Source organism: Apteryx rowi, unplaced genomic scaffold, assembly GCF_003343035.1.
Source record: "Apteryx rowi isolate R43461 unplaced genomic scaffold, aptRow1 scaffold_42, whole genome shotgun sequence".
Classification (NCBI taxonomy): domain Eukaryota; kingdom Metazoa; phylum Chordata; class Aves; order Apterygiformes; family Apterygidae; genus Apteryx; species Apteryx rowi.
This window is the reverse complement of record NW_020450665.1, coordinates 3,446,632-3,473,066: the sequence shown is the minus strand read 5'-3', so window position 1 is coordinate 3,473,066 and position 26,435 is coordinate 3,446,632. Positions and strand designations below refer to the sequence as shown.

The 26,435-nt window shown below is 38.0% G+C and overlaps 1 protein-coding gene across 6 annotated transcripts in view; it reads right to left on the bottom strand.

Annotated features, from left to right (window-relative positions):
- Window positions 1–26,435, bottom strand: part of USP25 (ubiquitin specific peptidase 25) — an 80,020-nt gene that overhangs the window by 34,190 nt on the left and 19,395 nt on the right. For 2 of the 6 annotated variants that reach the window (XM_026076001.1, XM_026075996.1), the window contains exons 5-9: window positions 12,701–12,787; window positions 7,381–7,518; window positions 6,416–6,492; window positions 5,626–5,699; window positions 4,000–4,148 (exon numbers count right to left, since the gene is read on the bottom strand). The exons of 1 other annotated variant lie outside the window; for it this stretch is intronic. In XM_026076001.1, the coding sequence (XP_025931786.1) occupies window positions 4,000–4,148; window positions 5,626–5,699; window positions 6,416–6,492; window positions 7,381–7,497 (417 nt within the window). In that variant the 5' untranslated portion in view covers window positions 7,498–7,518; window positions 12,701–12,787. Of the gene's footprint in view, window positions 1–3,999; window positions 4,149–5,622; window positions 5,700–6,415; window positions 6,493–7,380; window positions 7,519–12,700; window positions 12,788–26,435 lie in introns of those variants that run through there. 3 more of the 6 variants (XM_026075997.1, XM_026075998.1, XM_026076000.1) reach the window with 3 other exon arrangements.

The following is a 26,435-nucleotide window of genomic DNA, read 5'->3' as shown; positions in this document are numbered from 1 at the left end:
TTGCATACTGACAGCTATGGGAGAAATTGGTTTTAAGACAGTGGGTCAGCATAAGCTTTCCAAAGTTCCCATCTTCCAGTTTCACTGAAAATAAAGACCATTTGCTTCACTCATGCTGCAGCAGAGCATTACAAGTCACCTGCTGCTAAGTGGATAAAGCAGAGCAGGCCCCACCTCCTCTAGCTTCTTCCTTTCACATTTGTCTCGCTCATTTTGAAAGTGGCCCACACTTGAACCAACCTGCCTTGCCAGTGTCTCATCCTCCTTTTACTCTCAAAGGCCACTGAATGAGTTGGTTATACTGTATGGAGTGCTCTTCCCTCCAGTTTCCTTGTGGTTTCTGACCCTTTTGTTCACCCAAAATCACTCAAAGTTTCCAATGACCTCCTCGTGAGCGGGATCAGTAAGTACTCGGTACTCCCCGAGTCAGGCAACCCCTCTCAGCTCTATCAAACAGATACTCTTTCTTGAAATCTCCTTCCTACAAATATCCTCTCCTAAATTTTCTTCTTGTCTCTCTAATCATTTTTATCACATTCTTGGACCAATCCATGTTGTTGTCATCTTCCAGCTTTCTTTGGCAATTCAGCAGGGGTCTATCCTTAGTTTTCATCTCTTTCCTTTCATATTTTGTTTCTCAGTAAACACAATTAGAAGATGAATTCAGCTACCATCTCTGGCATTAGAGTCATCGTCATTCGCCCCTTCCCCAAATCACGGTCTATCCATTTAATAAATTTTGGATGTCTAGTCATCAAATCAAGCTTCTCCAGATTGCTGTATTCATCATTGCTACACAATTCTGATGCCAATGCAACCTGAACGTGACATGTGGCTCAGGGCTCACTTCACGTTCTCCTATCCAGCCAAATGTCTTGCATATTCTTTTCAAATAACACCTCCAAGACAGCCTTTGCTTCCTAAGTTCACGGCTAAAATCCTGATCTAGGTTATCATTTTACATCTCAGTGCAACACTACCTCTCTTCCCCTCTCGCCCAGCCTTAAAAAGTGCAGCCTTGTCACACTGACAACTATCCAAGGTGTTGCTGAACTTTCCTAGTTCATTGCCTTCAGCATCACTCATCTTTTTACATGTTTACATGCAAAATAAGCTGCCTTCATTCTTCTTATGTCAGCTTCCACTACCCACCTTTTAAGTTGTAAAGGAGACAATCATGACTTTTCCTCTCGCAATTCCTTCACATATCAGAATGTTTCACTGCCAAAAATTGACAAAACCACATCACTACCCTTCCTTAAAATCCTTTTATTGCAATGTCCCAAAACAACTTAACAATGACAACGCTGCCGATGTGCTAAAGTCCATCAACCATGATGCTGACAAATGTTACCTCATTTTCCCTCCGCATCTACCAACATCTACAGGCACTGACCTCATCTTTCCTTCAATTTGGATTAAGTTTCTTGGGACAGGGAGTGTCTTTTTGTTCTGTCTGTACATTTCTTTGCATGCTGACACCCAACTCTGTGGCTAGGGCTTTTACGACAATAAAAATAATGAAAGACTAGCTAAACACACAGTTAAAGAAATGTGTGGGAACAAGAAGAAAAGGGATGTTACTTATTGGTAAAACAGATCCCCCAACAAGTGCGACTACCACACCAATATTATCTTAAGGCTCTGATAACTACACCGGCACAAACGCCACTTGAAATCTTTGTTTAGAAGACACAGACTTTGTAAAAAATATAAGAAATTCAGCTTTCTTCAGTAATTCCAAATCTTCCAATGCATGGCAACATTTCTGGGCCATTAAGATTTAATCATAACTACAAACAGCAGCAGCAGGCATAAATTAATTACTGAAGTCCAGGGAAATATAACTTATTTGCTTGGCCCTAGTAATTATACAGTTAGGATTAGGACTTAATACATTAGCTTTCTAATTTTGCCACCATTGTCAATATGTTATATGGCTATCTCACTTCCATATTCACAGGCAAAGAAGCTGAACAGATTAAAATCCAGACAGTTTCACAGAATTCAAAGCTCAACACTACAGAACAGCATATGATTATCCATTTCCTGTAGTTTTCTGGCATTTCAGGTTCAAAAAAACTCAATCAAACAGAAAAAAACACCACAAGTCTGACATTTCTAATCAAGAATTTATAATTGAACTGACATTTTATGCATGAATGCACACAAGTTTTAACTACAATCTTCAGTCCATAAGATGGAACAATCTTGCTTTCATGGCACCTACATAACAAGATTACACATTGCATAAAGGAACCATGCTTTGAATGGTACCAAGATATTAATGGTTTTTTTTCCTTCCAGTTATATTTCAGAAAACATGCTTATTACAATAAGTTATTTTTGTAAGTGCTGAAATAAATATATATATATATATATTTTTAGCCAAATCAAATCGGCCGATATATATATATCAGCCAAATCATTCATATATATATGTGAATGATATATATATATCATATATATACGAATGATTTGGCTGATCATTATTTGATAAAAATAGCTAACCAGAAAAAGGGATTGCAAAAGAGAATCTATAAATCTTTTGTTGAGAACACAAAATTGGAAATACAACTTCAGATTAGAGGATGATTTCAGTATGCCTCACTAGGCTTAGTAATTAAACACCAATGTGTATGTTGATACGATTAAAAGAAGTAGAATTTTATTATTGCAAAAGATTGGCACCAAGAAACTACACCTAAACTTTTTGTTCAGGTAGAACGAACCTTCTAGGACTTCACATCTTTAGAGTAATTGTGATGAAACGTGACTGACTGTGTAAAGAGAAAGTAGTTTAGCCTTTAGGGGCAACGATAATTAGCGTATTTCCACACCAATAACCTGCAGGTCATTAAATTAAAGAAGGAGCCCTGCCACAAAGAAATGCTTTGCATATACATGCATGCCAGCAAGAAGAGAGAGTATTTTAGAGCCCACCCTCTTGGTTCTGCAACCATTAACCACCTCTTTTCCCTGCCCCTTGACTTCTGCAGCTGAAGTCTCATTTGTCACCTTATCCCAACATCATACACTGCTTACCCTGCTTCTCAGTGTCACTCCACCTTCATCCCTCCACACATGTCTCCAGCATGCTCTGACTTTTGGCAGACTCTTGCTCTAGCAGCAGCTCTACTGGGAGGAGAAGCAGCCTCTAGAGAAAGCCAGCCTAAAGGAAGCCCCTAAAGGTCTGTCCACCACAGTGAGCAAAGAGGGGAGAAAAAGAAAACTGCCCACTACTGTGTGTGAAGAGAAGGATGATGAGAGAAGCCAGTAAAAGGGGAGAGGGAAAGGAGGGGAGGGTGCCAAGGAATAAAAAGATAGAGTACAGAGGAAAAATAACAATCCTCTGAAAGAACGGTCAAACATGCACCTTGGACATGCTCTCTACATCATGGCACAGTGCGGTATGTCAGTAAGAGCAGTGATCAACTACTGCAAGTGACCTCTCTGCAGATCAGATATCAGCAACAGGTGGGAACTAGCCTGTGCCAATTACTGTAAGCACTTAATTGTGCCAACTTTTAGTAAGCACTAACTTTGTAACCTATAAAGAATACAAAAAGATGTCACTGGATACTTCAAGAGAGGTAACAAGCCCCTAAAATTAACAATCCAATTATGTCAGACATCAAAACCTGTAGAGCAGCAATGAACAGTGGTCACCTTAAAAAGAACAAACAAATGAACAAAAAAACCCAACAACTTGCTGATTTTTCCTGTGGAAATAGTTCAGTATGAACTGGGACCTGAATTCAATGGCAATACTCCCAATAAGTTCAGCATTCTTTGGACAGTGCACAGCAGTGCTTTTCCAAACTTCTCACCACACTCATTGCAAGCAAGACAAGGTGTTCACTCCAGGCAGCATTAAGTATATCAACGACAGCGCATAAGACCTTTAGCACAGCATTCTGTAGACTGTAAAATCCCAATGAAAAATAAAGAGCACTATAAGAATGCCCTGAAAGAAGCCCACAGGAACATTTAACTCACCTCCTGACCAGACTTTGCAGAGTTTTCTGAATGGAGAGATTCAATTTCCCCTTCAATCATTGCAGCTTCTAGGCACTCGTGCAGATCTTTAAAGCCATTAACCTGGAGTGGATACTGGCCAAACATTTCTGTGTTTTCAAATTTTTTACCTTCACGTGAGAGATTAAACAGTTAAGGGTTCAGGCACATGCATTTAATCTTATGAAAATCTAATTCACGTGAACTAGTATACTGAATGATATTCCCACTAATATTCTCACAATGATACATAGGAAAACAAGGTACTTGAAAAAGTAGCTTGAACATGATATTGAAAATGACTACATTTTCCTCTGCTACCCATTTTTATATTGTTTTTACATTTATCAGTTATAAGCAAAACTCATAAAATGACTTAGCACTACAGATATATGGGAAGTTTTACACATGTAAAGCTTGTGTAAAACTCCTCTTCCAAGTAACAGCTCAGTAATACAACCCTGCTCAGTCACAGCAAAGTTGGTGGAATTGCTATTAAGAGACAACCTTTTGTATAAGTACACTTTGCAAAATTAAACCATAGAAAAGAATACTCAGGATTTCTGTCCTGAAAACAATACCATTGTTTAGTTATAGCGTATAATGATATAAGCTCAGACATAGGCAGAAATACGGGCAGCAGGCAATTTCAATTTACAGTCTTGATTTATTTCTGCCTAAAGTCAGAAATGAGTCTTCTTACATGAACCTTTTTTTTTTTCTCTCCATCTTCTCAGTTTAGATATGAGAATGTGAAGGATGAAAGTACCCAACTGGAAAGGAGGGAGAACGCTGACTGATAGCAATGAATCTGGAGAATGGTTTTGAAATATGACAACAAGGTATTAGATACAGCGTTCCAGGCCAAGGAACAATCTGGAAGCCTCTTTAAAGATTATAGATGCTTCATTCAAAAGCATCTTGGGATTCATTCACCCTTGGGAGAGGGGCAGAACCAGTAACATTTAAAATACTTTCACAACAGCTAGCTGCCTGGAAACAGAGAATGCTGCAATTTTGCAAATCTGCTAATTACATGCAGATAAGAAAGGAAAGTTTGCTGTAGTCTCTCTTCCTCCTCAGTACTCTCCCTGCTTCTGCCTTGTGCTCGTTTTCAACTACTTGTTTTCAAGGAACAATACTTTCAAAGGGGTGAATCATCCACAGCAGAAGCTGTGTATAACAAAATGCAATAACTGAAATTTTAAATTGCATTAAAGCAGATGGAGAGAGTGTGAGACACTAGCTCACTGAAAAATTGTAACTTTGCCTTCTGTACACTATTAACAAATAGTGGCAAAAAATAAACTGTTAATCAGTTCTTGCAAGCATTTATGCTCAGCATCTCACCCTAACTTCTGCTTCACTTAAGGACATATATTCAATTCCTGAAAGCTATCAGAACAGTCTTTCCAGATCACTGAATTTCACTACATTTACCTAAAGTCTCATATTCTCAGGACCAACTTTTTGTCACAGGCTGAATACGTATTCTTGAAGTGTATATTCGCGGACAGCTAAAATGTAATAACTGTATCATTCACCTCTGCACTCAGACAAGCACTGAACAGATACCAACACAGAAGGTCAAGTAATTCAGATGCATACCTTCAAGCACACCTACTGCTAGAAATCGTCCATAAAATAGCTCTACCATTGGGTTCTTTGGCTTCTCTCCATCCCTGAAAACATGAACTGTGTTACCATAAGATCAAACAGAAAGCCACAAGCCTCTACCAAATACGAGCAGAACATTTTGAATTCATTATGGAAATGCTGCTTATCTTAGTGTACGTTAAGTTTCGTGCTTTCTTCTAATGACAGTGGTTCACATATTTGCAATGATAAAAGCTATATTCCAAAAAATAAGTTTCTGAAGCGTTTCATTCTAGGAGAAGTTATGTGAATCAAATTCAAAATAAAAATTCAAGTGGTTAAATTGTACGTGACCTTTGTAAAAACTATTTCCTCCAACACTCCAGAAACAATTACATATTCAAAAGGCATTTTGCAGATGTTCACTTACACAAACAATGAGCATTTATATTCTGAGAAGAGAAACAGGAGCAAGGTTTTGAAGTATTTAAACTGTGGTATTGAGAAACAAAACTGCATTCAGATGAGAAAAAGCCTAGCTGATTACTTACAATACCCATCTTTACTATCTAGTTACTTTGAACTTCATTCAGTAAGATTTCCAAAATGAAATATGAAGGTGAAAAAAGACAATTCACAGAAAATCAAAAGATAACAGCATATATGGAAAAATATACTTTAACTGAAACAAGCTACACAGTTGGATCTGTTTCAACCATTCAATGAGAAGAGGGTTTTTGGTTGTCTGGTTTGCTTTTTCTTATCAAAATGTTCAATAGACAGGTGAGAAAAAAAATCTTACCTCTCTTCTTCAGCTTTAATTTGGAAGGCATCTTCTAACCAATCTAATAATTTGTGTGTAAATTCACTAACATCTTGCTGTTGGAAAATATAAAATAATCAGTACACGTTCACATATATTACAGATAATAATGAGGTGTCATCCTTACAAGATCAGCATAGCAGTATTTCCCCCTAAAAGAACTCCAAAGTCACACTATGTCTAAGACTATGCCATGACTATTTTTCATGGGTGGCTCTGGAAGCACATTAATGTTCTAGTGCTCCTCAGCCATTGCACTGTCCTGTGATCCTTACTATTTTGGCTCAACTTTCACACCGTGGTAGTCCAAAGGCATCTTATGAATCCCATTGTTCAAACTCTTTGGTATCTAACAAGTGGTGACTAGTATTACTTTCACAGAGCACTAAATTCAGCATGTTGTTGTAATTAAATACCTTAACCATATAACCTCATGTGGGAAAACTAAAGCATCTGAAGAAACATAGTGTTTCTCAGAAAAGCATTTAGGCACACTCCCCAAATATGAGTATCGAGACTCTCCAAACCAATATCTAGATAAACAAAGAGTATACTTTGACTATACAGCCCTGGATGTACAGAAGAATAAACCTCATTCAAAAACTACTGACTTAGAAGATAAACTAAATCCTGAAAGCAATAGTGTGAAACTATTAATAAAGTTTCAAGAATGAGGTTAGTTTACTTTGAGGTTTCTAAAATAATAGGAAGAAATGGATTATGGTAGGCATACTCTCTGGAATTAATATATGTGTATAGAAGTGACTATAAGAGATCACATAATATTAGAGGAAAAAAATTAAAAAGAAAGACTGATAATTAGAAGTTTCTTAGTAGTACCTGGGGAAATTTTGGATTTTTGATTGTCCATTTTAAGGATTCCCTATTACTCGAAGACCCTAAGAGAGCATGTTTAAGCTTGATTGAAAATACATAGGAATTACCTGCTGAGAATCATTTGATTTAAAAGCATCTTTAAGGATTTCAACCGCTCTAGATGGGTCAACATATTTTCTCTTTGAACCAACTAGAAGTGCAAACAGGTACCTCAATTCACGCATGAAAGGCAGATTCCTATGTTCCTGTATTTGAAGAAGAATTAAAAATATTTAACAAAGTTGTAACAAAGATATACTTTATAGAAAAGTTACCAAATGAACTAAGCATAAAATTCAGCCCATCATCATAGAAATATGTAGGCTTACTTGCAGCACTACTAAGGTGGTGTTGCACACCTTTTACTTGCTAGTTTTACAAAATAAGGTGGTTCTCTAAAATGCTATGAAAATGAAGTTACATTGCAGAAACTGAAAGCTCTTCGAAACTGCATTTAGATATGGCTGTTTGACTTGAAATAAGGCTGAATGGACAAGTGGTGACAGCACAGAGCTGTATTTAATACAGAACAGTTGCTCCCAAGACTTTCTACTTAGTATTACACACCCAGGGCCCACATTCTTATTTCTATTGGGCTGGTGTCCCCAATTCTGCATGTCGTTTGTCATCAAGCTTATTTGGAAGCCACTAATTAAATGAAAGCTTATGTAAACAACCAACAACAACCAACTTTGGAGACAGAGAGGGGAAAAAGAAGAGATACCCTTTCCCTGAGAATTATCTATGGAATTTCAGTTTTATAAAAAAAAAATGATAAATTTCCCATGAGATCCTTTGTAGCATCTCACTATCAAGTATTACCTATTCCTACACGAACCACACAAATCTGACATAGTAAAAGTTAAGCAGGTGGGTTGGATAAATGATGATGGGGTAAAGTTTTCTGCAATTATTGTGTGCATCTGAAACTGAACAGAAGAAAAATAATTTCCAAGAGGGATCCATTACTAAAAAACAATAAGAGTAATGAGATGAGATATAAGAAATAGCCTGAAGGCATTATTTAATGTGAGAAAATTGAAAGAAAACAGCATATAGCCCTACCAGTTAGTACATTCAGAAAGGCTCTACAAAGCCTTAAGTAAATACCCTGGAATAATTTGTACTAATTTTATTGAAACTGGTATCCCTTTATACCTCTAGCAGAATTGCTGTTGAGCCTACTCCATTCCCAGTACATTTTAAAATTTATTTTTCACTGAAGACTCTCCATTTACAAGGTGTAAACAGATTATTATTTCTGTTGACAGAAGCAAGAGAAACAGTCTGCTTTCCTGTCTACCTATTTTCTTGAGTACAGCTCATGGAGAACAGTTCTTTTTCTGGTTTCCAGAAGAGAAGCAAAAGAAATAGTTCCTGCCTGTATAATGAAAAGCAATTAAACTGAAGCCCAATCAGTCACATCATAGATTAAACCACAAGTTACAACTGCTGTAAAGACTGGATATCTCTCTTATTCCTGAGCAGAGAGTTGTCACATACTTGTGAAATCAAAAGCCATGAAATACCCACTTGTATTTAGAACAACAAAATATCATTCAAATGCAGCACAAATGCCAGGTGCTGGTCAAACTGGTATTACTTGATGATAAACTATTGCACATGCTGATTAAAGGGAAGACTTGTTTAGCCAATCCTATGGAATTGCATACAGTATGCATAAAGCATGTTGCATATAATGTCTGTTTTACTTCGTTTGTAAAAACTATGTGTAGTGAAATGGGGTATGTTCTGCATAATACCTAAAAACTACTTCTACTCATGTAAATTCCCAAGAAGTTTTACTTGCTCTTCTAGTTCACCTTGCAAAACACCTACCAGTTATAACCAATGTTCACAGAATCCAAAATAGCTGAAGACTTCATCTAATGCCACCTTAATTCAGCATTAAATCATCAAGACTAAAATTAGTCCTCTATTTACATCTTTCAAGCAACTTTAAACAATAAAATGAGGAAACAAATTGTGAAAGTGATTTTTCTTATTATTTTCATAAAGTGATCTAAAGATGAACAGAATTTCAAGTTTTAAATACAGATGCTTCAATACTAGTATTTATCCATTCATATGCATAATATAGATGATCATCCACAGAATACTCTAGCTCTCACCTCTCACCTTCCTTTTGTTAAATCTGAAGCACACAGGAAGTGAGCATTATTGTATTACTTATCCAAATTTACAATACTAATTTGGCTAAGTTTTAGGCATACTTGTCACTTTAGGATGAMCAACTATTCACTGATTTCAGCAGGATTACTCAGAACAAGCATCTCTACAAAGCCTATAAAAGTTCTCTGAATCTAAAAAAATCTTTGTTGTATTTTCTTCTTTTTTTGAGAAAACTGTTTAATGCATTAGTCATGATTAGACCAGAGTATGTAGGCACTACCACAGCAAACAGTAATTCTGACTAAACAAAGGCTAAAAACTTCAAGTAGTCATGAGCCAGTCCACAAGAAAATATATACAGGTCCACTAAGGACGTACACATTAGAACAAAAGGAATTAGAACAAAAGGAATTAGTGAAGGCAACTGCAGCACAGCCTAAGGCTCTCAATTTTAAAGCTCACTGCATGTACAACAAAACAGGTTAAAAAAAAATCAATCTGTAAATAAAAACTGTATTAGAAGCTTATAATCTAAAACATTCTGTATTTTATCACTTATCCTGCCTGCATAAACAATCTCTTAATACACTGAGGTAGGAACAATTATCATTAAGAAATGCTTCTAAAGCAACCTACATGTATCATACATAGCAAACATTCTTTAACAGTCGCTATCCCAGAACAGGGGCACGGCAACCATGCTGAAACAGAGGGAAGGACGTGCTAACCTGTAGGCACAGGTAATCCACTTCCTGTGGTAATAAAAGTTTCTTGAAGATATTGTCCAGACCAAATATTTACCTTGTGCAGCAAAACAGACCTGTTCATATGACAGCATGTGGTAAGAGAATTCCAGGTCACTTGCTCCCAGTTAAGGAGCTGCACAATTGTTAGCCTCGCTATATGCTTTAGGCAGCGTAACTTTGGGAGAGCAAACAGGCTGCCGTAACTACAGAGCACCACGCTTTGTTCTACAGAATAAGGTAGAGTAAGAAACCAAGGAAGGAAAATGAATTTCAAAGGAGAGAGGGGGGAGGGGAAAAAAAAAAAAGATTTGAGACTTTAAGTATATGCTTGAGTTTGAATTCAAGAATAGCAAAGTCCAGTTAGCTGAGACAAGCGGATTTTTAAGTAGTCAAAATTTATGCCAATGACTTTCAGACAAAATTTTTGTATGTGCTAAATTATTAATACTTGAATTCGATATATTGATTGGAAAGAACAAAAAGACCCCACCATGCAATATTCCCTAAAGTGCAACCGCATGCTTTAATTTCAAATCGAGAGGCTGTCATGATCTTAGCATTAAATTCTGCTTTCCACCCACTGGAAGAAAGGGATATAAATCAAGAACCTGAAAATCTGAGGTTATAAAAACCTGGCCTTTATTAGCAAGAAAATTTGATCCAAGCTCATGTCAGTAGCAGCCAGTATTTAACACTGGGTTTAAAAAAACCCAACCAAACAAAAAAACCCACACACCTAAATTAAGTCAAGATAGTTTTAAAACAAGTAACCAGATGGAGGTAAATTCCAGGGCTTTTTTTTGGTCAACTGGCAGTGTATATTACAACTTCAAATTAATTTGTCTCTAGTAGTCTTCACTCCGTAAAGAAATGAAAGCACCGTATTTGGGAGTGTTCATATTTATTTCTTGTATTTGGCAAAGTCCCAAATAGTGAAATGTTCTCTTTTCCTAAATTCTCCCCAAAATATACAACACAAATCTACGCTTTTTAGCAGAAGATAAGAGAGATGAGTACACAGGTTTAATTATGTCATTCCATTCTGAAATTTAAGGTAACATTAGATACAAGTGAGGATACAAACCACTGCCAGAAATTCTTCCTAGTAGACTTGTAGAAGCAAGGTTCCTACTCAAATCCGTATATGCTTGGCTGATGTCACACTATTTCACACTGCCTTAATGTTGTCTGCCATGGTCAGAACTTCTAAGAAATAGCACTTTGGAACTGCAAAATGCATAGGGCTGCTAGTGCCAATGCCTGGGCAAGAAGTTTTACAAAGACAACATCTTGATGTTATCTATTTTGTACCACCTCTCAGATGTCAACTACTTCTTAAGCCCTGAAACAGAGGCAAAGAACTCCAAGTACTTGTGGATGTTACTAGAACTAATTATATGACAAATACTGAAATGCGGAGCAGAAAGTTAATCTACACATCGAAAAGGAACTTCCCCTATATGGTACATTCCTAGAGGTTTCAAAAACGGACACTGTCTTCTCTATATTTGTTTACTTTTGCTTTTTTACTTACAGCTCTTATTTTTGCCATTGAACATTCCAGTCAAACCTGAAGTGCCAAAAAACTAAGAACAGGCTCACAACACACTCTGCTTTCTAAAATTTGAAAGAAAGGCACAAAAGGCAATAATCTGATTTCTGGAGATGCCAAAATTCACTGCTCTATAACTTGATAGAATCAGGGCATCAGATGTCTTCATACATCGTACAGCCACTTCCTCTCCGCATTCCTCCTTTGTAGCTATTTCATAACACATAATTCAAAGTACCCCCAGGCATTCTTCCTCAGAATGCATTCGTGAAGGTAAAAAATTGGGCCTGTTTTGCCCCTCAGTCTATGACCATTCCCCCCTCAATCGTCTGAGGTCACAAGAAATCTGAGCCAAACCCTCCCCTCCACACACCCAATCCCACAGGAGTACCAGAATAAACATGGGAAAATTTATGTTTACAATCACCTCATGAAAAGGCCGAAAGAGACAAGCTAATAACAGAAAGCTTAATCTCAAATCATGAGCTGCAAGTAATTAACATCCCCCCAAAAACAATGAAGTGGCCAAGCCAACACAAACAATGTTGTTGGAAAAGCTATGCAGATCAAAAATATATGGGGTAACAGAAAAGCATGCCTGTAACTGCACAGTGTGAGGGGACTAGAATAAAACACGGTTGCTAATACGAATTACATTCATATTAGAAATGCTTTCCCACTACAGTCAATACTGCTACAGCTGTGTCAGCAAATCCCTTCCATTGGATCTGGTCTAAGCAGCAGAACTCTGATCAAACTCTAGATGTCTTAACACCCTCCTCTGTACTCCATTGTGAGACTAAAATATTTTTTATACCAGATAAGTGATAGGAAGCTCCGAGAAATGTTAATTGGCACCTGTAAAATTTGTGCTACTTTGAGATAGAGAGCAGTGTAAAATTCAATTACAATAGAGAAATGCCCTTAACCACTAGAAAAGTTAGTTTCTAATTTTACCTTTTGGTTTCGGGGCAAATCTTGAGCATTTGCAGGAGCATTGAAATTCAAAACTAGTCTTCGAAACTCCAGCAGGTTAAATAATGACTGGGGGGGGAAAAAAAAAAAGTTTAAGCACTTCTACAAGAAAAAAAATCTTCCAAATGTGCCTTAGCAAAATAAATGTAAAGTTAAACATAAGCAATGCTAAAGTTTCATTTCAGAAGCTACATTATTTCACTTAAATTTGCTTAATGTATTTTCAATAGAGGACAATTATTTTTGCCAAGAAAACGGCATAATTAAAAAAAACTTATTTAAACTCAGTAATCACATAAATGAAACACTGTAGATAAGTAGAATAAATTACATTTTACAACGAGAATTCCATTAACTTTATAACTGTCAGTTTTCAAAACAAATTGAAATTAAAGCTTGTTTAGCCATGTAAAATTAATCTCATAATCCCTTTATCATCTAACTCCTCAATGAAGAAGGTATATCTTTGTACATTCAGTTAAAATCCACTCACATTTATCTCTATTTTTTGCATTTTGTCCATTCCTCCCATTATTATAGGATCTGAAAATCTTCCAACAGTGTAAGGAAACTGGATTAACTATCTTTGCAAGTAAGGAACTGCTGTTATTCTCATTTTATAGACAATAAGGCAGGAAAACAGGTGTCTACAGGCACACCTATGAAGAACACCTCAGTGTCATACACTGAACTACTGAAGCCAAGAGCATACAAGAACAAGAAGCTAGATAGCAAAAACAAAAATACAAAGCAGTGGCTTGGAAATAAAGTCTTTGACTGCCACTTACACAACTGAACCATTGCTCTTCTGTAAGAGCAAGAACTACCCCTTGTTCAAGCTGAAGATCTAGCATTCCTTAAAGGTAATTTAGACTTAACACTGCCGCTTTATTCCTGCAGACCAGCAATTAGACAAGGAAAGGATTGCAAAAAGGGTCCCAAGCATTTTAAAGATGCTCATCACCACAGAAGCACATGAAAGATTTGCCCTTCTGTTCATTCCATTAGCTTTTACAATCTATAACTATTTACAATTTATAAATAACTTTTTTTTCCTGATCTCATATTAACTATTTATTTTGGAAAGGGAAAGCTTGCCTACCCTGGCAATATGCTTTGATCCTGCAATTTGTCCTATGCAGGTAAAGACTTAAGACTTCACAGACCACAACAGATTTAATAGGGTTTCAACTCCACAGCGCCAAGAAAGTGAAACTCAAATTGTGACGGGGCACTAGGTTTATTCTAAGAATACAGAACACTTTAAGGTGGAAAAAAGATCCATGTGTTAAAAGCTACAGCATTCATGACTCTCCTCAGAAAAGAGCCTTTTCTGAGTTTGACCTTTTCCCATACCCCAAAGTACAGCATCTCTAACAAAAATCCAGACAACCAAAGTTGTCTTTTCCAACATTTTTGGATTTAAAAAGAACACACCTATAAAAACACTGACAAGAAAAGACCTTTCTGACCTCCTTAAATCAACAAAGACAGTCAAGTAGGGAAACTTTTCTTTCTGCTTTGCTGTTCAAACTGCAGGTTCTCTTTTCATCCTTCCTTGCAGAGGATAAGGATCAAAACACGGAGTCCTTTGTTTACTTACTTAAAGAGTAGAAAATGTTAATATTTAATTCACGTGTTACTCTAGAAGTTCAAACTAATTGAAGTTATGTCTCATGATGTAACAGCATCCCACCAATAGGCTTTTTATCAAGCAAAACATAGCAATGTCTTACACACAAAATAAACCAGCTGATGATATATGATGTCCAAAGACTGGCTTCTCTCCAGGACTAATCCAACTGCTATCAGTGCTAAGCCACTGAACTGGCCAATTTCATAATATACACAAATTAAGTACAGAAAAATGTCTAGAAGTTTATGATTTTCACCCAGCATTCAGTCCACACGTTTTTCAGAACAGCCACATTTCTCTGATCTATAATTTTAAACTGTGAACATGGAACTTCATACTACTAAGCCGAACTTTGCTTTTTCTGCCACAGAGAATAATTAAGAGAATTGTTTGATACACTCCTTTCAACCCCTTCATTCTACTCGAAATTTCTTAATCAATATGTTTAGTTATTAACCTTTTCAAAAAATTAAATTTAGTTTTACAGTATATTAATTTGTAGATCACAGTGTCAAACACATTTATTCACAGGAACAGTATTTTACCATACACACAGTCATACTAAGATGTATCCGAATGCTCAGAGTAATGCACTGCCAGCAATACCATCAGGACTGTACTGCGTTGTAGCTATTGTCTGCTGAGCCATATCAACTTCAGGAAATTTGTCTCGTTATGAGAGAGAAGCATGCGCAAAGACAGGATTTCACAGATTATCAGAAAACGGCGTGTAAATACGTATCCAACAAGTGTGTGTACGAGGCCAATCACTTTTTTCAAATAATTAAGAAAGGAGGAGAGAATGAAAGAGAAAACATCATGGCCCAACCATAGGATGATTCAGCTCAGAAGGGACCTCAGGACTTCATCCACTCCAACCTCCTGCTCAAAAGCAGGATCAGCTACCAGAGCAGACCCGCCTGATCAGGGCTTTGTCCAGTCGCGTCTTGAAGACCTCCAAGGACRGAGGCGCAACAACCTTGCGGAGAAACCCGCTCCACTGCTTCACTGTCCTCAGCATGAAAAAGTTTCTCCTGATAGACGGTATGAGCCTCCTTCATCTCAGCTCACACCCACTGTCTTGCATCCTCTCAACATGTATCGCTGTGAAAAGCCCAGCTCCATCCTCTCAGTGACTGCCCTGTAGGCAGAAGCAGGTGGCTGTTGGGTCCCTCGCAAAGCCCTCTCTTCTCCAGGAAGAACAACTCCCGGGCCCTCAGCCTCTCCTCACAGCTCAAGTGCTCCAGCCCTGGCCATCTTCATGGTCCTCCGCTGAACTCACTCCATTTCATCAGTGTCTTTCTTGCAGTAGGAGGCCCAAAACTCCCTTTGCTCTACTGGCTGTGCTCCTGGTCACACAGGCCATGACACTGCTGGCTGTCTTTGTGACCAGCCCCCGCTGCTGGCTCACACTCAGCTGGCTGTCACTGTCGGCCCAGATCCCCCCAGGCCTTCCCAGCAGAGCTGCTTCCCACGTGGTATCACTGCAAGGGGGTCTCCCTTCCCAGGGGTAAGATTTCACTTTTGTCTTTGTTGATATTCATAAGGCTCCTGTCAGTCCATTCCTCCAGCTTGTCCGGCTTCCTCTGAGTGGCAGCTCTGCCCTCAAGGGTTATCAACTGGTTCCCCCCAGATCAGCGTTATCTGGAAATTTGACGAGCATGAATTGCATCACCTTCTCCATGTCACTCAAACATGTTAAAAGAGGTCACAGGACAGACCCCTGTGGTACTCCACTTGTTACTGCCCTCCAGGTAAAGAATGGCCCATTAACCACTATCCCTGAACCTGAGTATCCAACAAGCTTTTTACCTATCTAGTTGTTCACACTTTCACACCATAACATTCTCATTGATACACAAGAACATTGCAGGATACTGTCAAAAGCCTTGCTCAAGTCAGGGTAAACAACAACCACAAATCCTAGTCATTTCATGATAGAAGGGTATCAAGTTGGTCAGCCATGATTTACCCTTTGCAAATCCCTACTGGTTATTGCTTATCACCTTCTTCTCCCCCATGTGCTCATGAAATGTGTTCTTGCTCCATGATTTTCCTCCCAGGGACCAAATTAAGGCCGCCCAGCCTGCAGCTCCACAGGTTGGCCTTCTCCAGTTACCTGAAACCTTCCCAACTCTCCAYGACCTTTTAAAAGATGATAGGGAACAACCTTGAAAAGACTCTCAGCACCAGTGAATGCAGCCCAAAGAATCCCATGGACTCATATGTGTCAAGTTCTCTCAAGTAATCTCTGTCTCAATCCTCATCCACTGCTGAGAGCTCCTCTCCCCCTTGAAGCATATCTCTACCTGCAAACAGGGATATGGGAGATCTTGTTGAAGACGACAGAGGCAAAGAAGGCATTGAGTACCTCAGCCTTATYTGAGTCCACTGTCACTAAATCATCTGCTCTATTCAACAACAAGGCCATGTTCTCCTTGCTCAGCCCCTTTATTACTAGTAGAGCAGCAAAGGCTCTTCTTGTCGCCCTTGATAACCCTTGCAAGCCTCAACCCCAGTTGAGCTCATGCTTTCCTAAATTGTTCCTCAGCAGCCCATCCCTGCGCTTCCACAACCTGCACAGTGTCTGCTTTGTTTAGCTCATTAAGCTGGTAGAAAATTGATCATTTTTGCTGTTTTTTCCTGCTAGTTTAACAGTGGCTTACCAAACAGACAGATAAGCACTGCAGTCATGAAATGGGTGGAATCACAGTGGTACCAACTCATATCAATGCAAATTACCATGAAAAGCAACAATTTTTCAGGATACATGCCTCCCATTATACAAAAAACAAACAAAGAAAAAAAAACCCCACAATCCCCCCCCAAAAAACAGTATCAGTTTCAGGAGTTCAAGCACTAACAGTGCTGAAGAACAACAGACATACTGCGGCTTTCACATGATATAGGAGGTGAAGACATAGACATATTTTCTACCATGCCGCAGGGAACAAGGTAAAATGCTAATTTCAGGAAGAGAAGATATTAAAAATATTGACTTTTCTGAGTAATGCCTATCCTCCTTATATTTTGTAAGATATGTGAAATGTGATCCTGATCGCTGATCCAGTAATTTAACGCCTCACAGAGACAAAATATAGTTTCAGAATAGAGGCAGCCTCAATTTCACTTAACATACCTTACCTGTCCTTTCCCCTCTGAATGTCTAGGATTATCAAATATAAGGACCCTGGCAGAATTTAGGTAGCCTAAATATAGGATTACTTCTTAACATTGATGTACTGTGAGGTTGCATTAATACAACAAGTATGAAAATGAGTCAGCATATTAAACCCATAGAGGTATGGTATATAACAGATCTTTAACAGCTGCCAACAGAGTACTAAAATAGTAAATGCACTGACATTAACAATAATTTCAGAGTAGGAACATCCTTCTGCATCCAAATAAAAGATGATCTATCAAGCTGTTGTGTTATAGCTTTAGACAGGCACTCTGAGAGATTCTTGCAAGTTTTGTAAGTACAGGGCACTAAAAACAGTTGTTTCAGTGACAAATGTATGAATGTATTTTATTTGGCAAGCAATTTTCTATATGTTTCCATCTTTAGAGAACAAAGAAAATCCTTCTGAGTAAGAATTGGTGAATTTTCACTACTGATTAACTTCTAAAAGGTTACATGAAAAAGACAATTTGATAAGATAAGGAGCACAGCATCTATCCATTCAATTTGTAAAGACTAAGCTCAGAAGGCAGAAGTGACTTCAAAATTGTTCTCTGAGACTCACGTTAAAGCCATTTTGACTACTAGTTCTATACCAATCAGCAAGATGCCAAAAACATTCTCATTTGGCAAGAAATCATCTATGATGTTTAGGTACAATGAATGCATTCAAACAATGTTATAATGGCTGCAGAAAACCCAAACCCCTAAGGTGATAAGTAAGAAAAAATATCATGGTTACAAATGAAGCTTAGTAATCAAAATAGTACATACGTGCTGGCAGACAGCTGGAACAACACTGGCACAGTGTGAAAGGCAGTCATCATTTAGGGTTCTCTTCCTTTTTCACAAGAGCAGCCCCAAGAAAATCTACATAATTTCCATTCTTGTGGCATGCTAGTTTGTAGGGTTCCTTTTACCAAAGTGAACTGGATTAACAATGGGCAAGGATGCTACCACTAGTGTAGACGAGCATGACAATACCAATGTGTCAGCAGCACAAAAAGACAAGGAGTCTGTCCAATCTAGTGCCAAGGCTTGAGATTTAACAGAAGAAAAATATGAAGACTCAGTTGAATGTTGGCAAGAACAATTTAGTGAGGACTTAATTTGGCTAGAAACCAAAATCTAAAGATATCTTTTCAGTACAGCTTGAAAGCAACTTTCAGGAAGGGGGAAAGCAAAGAATGGATTCCTACAGAGCTCTTAAGTGAACTTCAGGTGCTGGCATTAAAATAACACATGATTCTGTATAAGCAGGAAGCTTATGTATGCATTAAAACATTGCAACATCCATTCACCACATTTACTTAAGCCATCTTGGCCCTTTTATGAATGTCCAGTCTTACAATTTTTCTGATTTTAAAGCCACAAAGCAGAGACCATATCTACCTTCATTTTGTATAGCCAGCATAGAGCAATCTTACAAAAAGAATACATTATTATTGTTCTAAAAATAATGAGCAGAAATACAGCTTTGTCTATTTCATTAAGTGTATTACTTGGAATAGATTGCCTTTGCTAACATGACAAATTAGACTCACATTCTTACTTCGCTTTAGCAACAATATCAACATTTTACTGTACACAGAGCTAGTTTTAGTAAACAGCCATTATTAGGGTTAGCTTCTTTACTCATGCTGACAGTCTTAACCAAAGGAAATACAAAATGGTACAGACTATATGCTAAATTCTGCACACATTAGCAGATATACTTTCCATTAGCATTAAGAATTTTGAATTTATTATTTATCCAATATTTGCATTACTAAGGGTTCAAAAATAAAGTACTCCAAAATATTGGACTTAAGTTTATTAGTGACTTAACACACCTGCAAACTTCAGACTGAGTATCAGTGTCCAGAAAAGCACAAAATCGCAAAAGATAAGCAACCTCACTTGCAACTAAGTCCACTTCTGTCCATCCCTCAAGTGTTTTGGACTTTATATCACTAATTCTCCCTCTCTTGCCTCTCTCTCTTGTCTTTAAGGCTCTCCCCACCTTTTCCTTTCAATGGTCTATTTTAACTTTTGGTTCATATTCTTGAACCTGCTCTTCTGACACTAAAAGCCCATGAAGTGACTATTTGCTGCCATTGCATTGTCCGCTCTACTCACGCACTATGCTCCTTTCCACCCAGCACCTACTTGTGCACATCCTGTTCATGGTAAGTGGTAAGTCCTGTTTATCAGGATAGAGACTAATAACTGGCATTAAATACAGCCATCAGACCTATATTTAAGCCTACGTGTACATCACACAGCATTAAAAGACAGTCAGCAAGTATAATACTATATGGATTCTTCCTATATAACTTTAAAGGCAGACAGACTAAAAGGAAATTGACTGCTATACCTACCCACATTATTATTCTTTATAAGATTAAGTACATTTTACATAAAATGTAGAATTCAATTCAAGTAACATGACTACAGAAAATTTTAGATATATTTTTCATACACATATAGTAGGCCTGCATATTGTTTTTCACCTTTTAGGGAAAAGGACCTTAGGAAAATGAGGAAATCACCCAAAACATATTCCTGATATTGCTTCTTCCCCCCTGAAAATTTGGCACAGTCAAAACATTTCCTGAAAATCCTCACATTCTTTAGAAGGTTGTGTGGAAGGAGGAAGGAAGGCAAGAGAGGCAAACAGCTTAAAACCTGGGACTTGAGCAAGTTCTTGTTCAAACTTACCTGCGAAAGTATATAGGAGTTTTTTCTCCCTCTTCCTCTCTAAAGCAAAACTCCTACGGACTGTTATGGCACCTGGTATGGCTCATGTTAGAATTTGTGCAGAACAACCCCATGTACATAGTGATAAAGGTCAGGAAAATGTTTAGCTTTTTCCAAAGTCACAGAGGGAGATTCAATTGCAGCTCTTAAAAGCTTTGAAAAGCATCTCAAAAAGCACATTTTTATTCATGAACAAGTCAACAATTCAGCATTCCACACTGGTGAAAACCGAAGTATAAAATGTAGTTTTAAGCTGTCATGTTTTATTTTTTCAAAAGGCTTAGGTGTAACATAGAAGAAGATGGAAAACAGCTTTCACACTGTTTGATCGAGAAAGTCAAACTGACTTAGCAGACTTAGGTTAAGTCAACAATTTTAAATAAACAGTTCACTATGGTATTATCAGTCTACTTTAAGAGAACACTTACTGGTTTATAGCAACAAACTCAGAACATTACTGTAATGCAGAAGGCAGATAAGATTGATCTGAGATGCTTCCGAAAGAATTCATTTTATACTTGTGTCTTGGCACATACTAACATATGCCGTCGAACTACTTTTCTACTACATGTTCAAAGCTAGAAAAAAAATTGTGTTAGGACATAAAATAGCAGCCAACATCTCCTTACACAGTTAAAGTTTTCAAGTTTTTGCCTAAATACACGAGACTTATGAAAGAAGTTTGTGGCATAACTTTAAATAGGATGCCTAAACAATTTAATGATTTTATGCCCTATTAAACCTAAAAATTGCATGTAAAATCAAAACTCAACACTTATATTCTGTATCCTTTAATTAAATAAGCAATCATGTTATTAGTCAAAGCTAAAGCCATCATCTGTTAAAGCTTTCTAACCCTTCAAAACAGAAGTTTCACAAGATTATGTACAACTAAATATAAGGTAATAGTTTGAAAAATTAGAGGAGCAATCACAGGAAACTAGAGACTATAGGGGAGAACACAAAGAAGAAGGAGGAATATCCCATCAAAAAAGATTAGAAGATGACAGAACTTGGCAGAAGTGACAGGTAGATCTTTACTCAATATGGAGATGGAGGGAGGGAGGGAGGGAGAACCTAGTTTTCCAACTTCATTATGCCTCTTTCCATGAAACTGTATAGATCAGTTTATATCATATCCTCCCTCCCCCCAGGCTGTTCCACAAAGGAAGTAGCGGAAAGAAAATACTCTAGCAATGACCCTATTACTCAACCAGAGATTGCACTCTGGATCATCTTCACCATCCAGTCTTACATTATATGTCCAGGGAAGCAAGGGAATCATGTACAATCTATGTACACTCACTTGCTGCATCATCCATCATGATCACTTTAACTCAACATTACAAACAGGAAAAACAAAACAATGCAGAAGTTAGATTCTTGTCATAAACTGCTTCAAAGACAGTAAGAACAATAGCTGAGCCACTAGTATAGGAAGGAAATACTTGCTTGATTCTCACCTCTCAAGCTGGCTTTCTTCCTCCCGAAACTAAAATCTTAGGATCAAATCAGGTCCTAACCACAAAGATAACATCAGGAAAACAAGAAGGTTATCCCAAACACAAAGCAACAGAGTCAAATGCCAGAGGTGGTGTCAGGGTCTCCAAAAATAAAGGTTAAAGAACAGCCACAGAGAATTACGTTTGTAAGACTGTAGTTTGTTAATCCTTTGCTTTGCTTGCCATGCACCACTACGTAAAAAAAAAATTTAAAAGTCTCATTTTTCAGTGACTAACCAGACTCTGTCAGATTCATGGAGAAAAGAGCATGGAGATGCCTAACCTCATTTGTCCTGTTGGGATAGCTCATTTGGTAAAGTGGAGAACTACAATCCAGAGAAGCTCTTACGAAGTCGTAAGACCCAGCAAAAAGCTGCAGCTAGTACTCTGGTATGGGATGGGGAGGGGAAGAAAAGAGCAGTATTTATGGTATGATTTTCCTGTGATCCCCCATATATTTTCTCTTCCCCCTATCAGACTGTCATCTTAGTGCACTGAGTGGACTGCATTTGCTAAACGACCAACTACTCAGTATCTGCCACCACACTTTTTTCAAGGTACTGGCAAAGGCATTACTTTTTATACGTTGCTGAAATCCTACTTGGAATTCAGAAGGCTAAAGTTACTGTTGTGCAATATCTGAAGTAAAACACCTTGGAGACAATTTGCACAAGTAGCAAGCCTACAAACAACACCAAGAGACACTCATCAGTGCATCTCTGTCCTGCGAATTACAGTCCTTCTGTCTTAAGTCCTGCAAACACCTAATTCTTATTCAATTTGACACGGAAAAGCTGCTTGACAACCTCAATAACTCTATTATTTAGAAATCATTTTCAGACCCAAGTTTCAGATTATAAACTCTTAAAAACAGGGAAAATTGTGAAGTTATCTTTCACAAAGGAACCACTGAAATCTGCAAAATCTAAGTAAAAACACCAGGTAGTATATTCATGTTTTGTTTCTTTTAAGGATTTGATAACTTAAGTTCCATTTAAAGAGCAGTTACACACAGTTATAATGAGAATTAGAAAAAAAAACAAACCCAAACTTCTGGAAATATTCTAGTACCTCAAGTTTCAGGGATCCTTTTATAAAAGTTAATTTACATAAACAGTTGCAAAACACGTATGGGTGATCTCCTTTCAAAAATTTTGGTTTATTAAAGGATGTAGAGGAGGGAAACAAATCCTTGAAGGACTTGATTCTTTTCTTGGCAGATAAGCAAGGAGCAAACACGCTTTATCAGAGCTTTGTTTGGACATATTTATTTGGGGACTCAGTTATAAACTCAGTTTATTATTGAGTCAAAAGCCTTCAACAGAAGGAAAGATTTTCAAAATTCACATTGGGGAAAAACATAACTGTTGATTCTAATGATGCTGCATATAACTGTTGTAAGCAAAATTTGTTTTGGAGCTATCTAAGGAGATGTCTTCCATGTGTGTATTTCTCTAGCACATAAATACAGATAAAAGGATAGTATTTCAAGAAATGGTTGCATCTTGTTAGAGTTTGCTGTCACTCACGGCAAATATATTTTTGGGAATTTCATGCTCTTAACACAATTGTCAATAGTTAGTTGACATAAGTCAGCTAATTGGTGGCATTAAAAAAAATAACATGCACTACACAAGAAAACTGTTAAAATGTTGAAAGTATGCATTTTTAAACAAGTACTCCCTAACGTATATTGAAGACTTCCTTTACAGTTTTGTTTTAATTATATTACACAAAATATTATTGTGACTGACAGAGGTGAACAATACATAAATGTTAACTTATGTGATATGTAAAGTTTCAAAGAAAACTTGAAAATACTTCTACATAGTCAATGCAGTCCAAGAAGTCAATCTGCCCTGTGGATAAATAAGTATGGTATTAGCTAATGCTCTAAGTTAACATGCATTAAATTTCCTGGGATGGTTGTTTGGAACACAAGTCTTCCTGGCTGGCAGACAATATTAATAACCTAAATTTTTAACCAACTAAAGCTATAAATCTTTAAATGGTTTACTTGAATTACATTTTATAGACCTAAATATAGAAGTTTAATTATCTTTTTGGGTCAAAGCATTGTAATTCCAAATGTCACAGATTTTCACACAATATGGGTGATGATTGTAAGAACCAGCTAGTCCTCCTTATAATCTACCTTCAAGGTATAAAGTTACACATTGGATATAAATAACATGAGATCATAAGTCTAGCATAGATTTTTATATTCCCTAGCCTGTTCTTTATCTCTGCAGTTAATTAATTAAAACTCAAGTTCCCTGGAAAACATTTCTTGAAACATTTGCCATTTCCTATCAATAATTAATTTTGTTTACAGAAATACACACATAAAATCCATCTTCTTGAGATTCTGAAAGGAATTTGGAATGGAAAAGCTGATTACAGAACAACAACAAAAAAAGATAAAACACTAAGTCAAAATAGCTCTACAAAGTTATGCCTTCATGGAAATAAGATCTGCCTCTATACTAGCACCAAGACAATGCGTCTGCTATCGGAACAAAGCTATGCATGTGAGGGAATTAGGAAAGAAAGAGAGGTGAACAAGGAAAATATTAAAAGATCTCAAGAAAACAAAATTCAAGCATCTGTATAATCTGGTAGTTTGCTAGGCACTGAAAGGAAAGAGGCCTAGGAATGTGAAACGTTAGATGGGAAGGCAGGTAGCAGGGAGAACAAATACAGAAGTAAAAGTCTTTCGGTTTCATTATCTGAAGTGTTACCTGTAACTACAGGTAGGTAAATCCTGTCTTAAGAAAAACATAGAGTCCTTTGAAGAAGTCAAAAAGAACACGAATAACAGCAATCCAATTTATATAGTCTACTTAGATTTCAAAATGACTTCTGAAGAAGTCATTCAACAAAGGCTTTTAATTGAACTAAGCAGCCATGAGATAAGATGGAGGTCTTAGCACCAATAAATAGCTAAGTAAAAAGAAAGAAACAAAGGGCAGGGGTGAACAGTTTGTTCCCATCTGAAGAGATGTTACTGCAAAATTACAAAGTCTGTGCTGGAGACTGCGCTGGTGAGAATATTCATAAGTGATCTGGAAAAGAGAGTAAGTGTCAAGATGACCAAGTTTGCTCAATTAAGACATTCAAGTTAAAAAACACAAGAGACAACAAAGAATTAACAGAAGGATCATATAGTACTGAGTGACTGTGTAATAAAATAAAATTCAACACGAGTAAGTGTAAAGTGATGTACATAGTGGAAATCAACCCTAAATTGTATAAAGAGGATGTGCTCCAAGCTAATTATTGTTACTCAAGTAAGACAGATTTATGACAGATAGTTCCATAAAAGTATTTGTTCAGTGCCTGGCAGTAGTCAAAAGGCAAACCAAACAAGGAAGGAAGAGAGAATGAAAGAGAAAACATCATGGCCCAACCATAGGATGATTCAGCTCAGAAGGGACCTCAGGACTTCATCCACTCCAACCTCCTGCTCAAAAGCAGGATCAGCTACCAGAGCAGACCCGCCTGATCAGGGCTTTGTCCAGTCGCGTCTTGAAGACCTCCAAGGACGGAGGCGCAACAACCTTGCGGAGAAACCCGCTCCACTGCTTCACTGTCCTCAGCATGAAAAAGTTTCTCCTGATAGACGGTATGAGCCTCCTTCATCTCAGCTCACACCCACTGTCTTGCATCCTCTCAACATGTMTSKCKKKKAAAAGMSSASCTCCATCCTCTCAGTGACTGCCCTGTAGGCAGAAGCAGGTGGCTGTTGGGTCCCTCGCAAAGCCCTCTCTTCTCCAGGAAGAACAACTCCCGGGCCCTCAGCCTCTCCTCACAGCTCAAGTGCTCCAGCCCTGGCCATCTTCATGGCCCTCCTCCAAAATCACTCCGTCAGCAGGAGGTCCAAAACTGGGTACACTGCTGACTAGAGGGGCTTAATCACTCCCTTCAATCTACCATCTGTGCTCCTAGTAACACAGGCCATGACACTGCTGGCTGTCTTTGCGACCAGCACCCGCTGCTGGCTCACGCTCAGCTTGCTGTTGCTTTTGGCCCAGACCCCCCCAGGCCTTCCCAGCAGAGCTGCTCCCAACCCGGTCAGTTCCCAGCCGGTATCACTGCAAGCGGGTCTCCCTTCCCAGGGGCAGGACTTCTTCACTCATATCAAATTCCCTCAAGTAATCTCTGTCTCAATGTTCATCCACTGCTATCCCTTGAACCCTGACTCTACCTGCACACAGGAGTATGGGAGACCTTGTTGAAGACAACTGAAGCAAAGAAGGCATTGAGTACCTCAGCCTTATCTGAGTCCACTGTCACTAAATCATCTGCTCTATTCAACAACAAGGCCATGTTCTCCTTGCTCAGCCCCTTTATTACTAGTAGAGCAGCAAAGGCTCTTCTTGCCGCCCTTGATGCCCTTTGCAAGCCTCAACCCCAGTTGAGCTCATGCTTCCTTCATGCTCAGACAGCGTTTTTTAAATTGCTCCTCAATAGCCCATCCCAGCACTTCCATATCCTGCATTGTCTGCTTGCATTGGAGCTGTGTCATAAGTTCCCTGCTTGGCCAAGACAGTCTTCTGATACGCCTGCTTGTTTTCCCGAGCAGTGGGATGGACTGTTCTTGGAGAATGCTGCCAGCTTCCCTGAGTTCCTCTGCCCTTCAGAACTGTCTCCCAC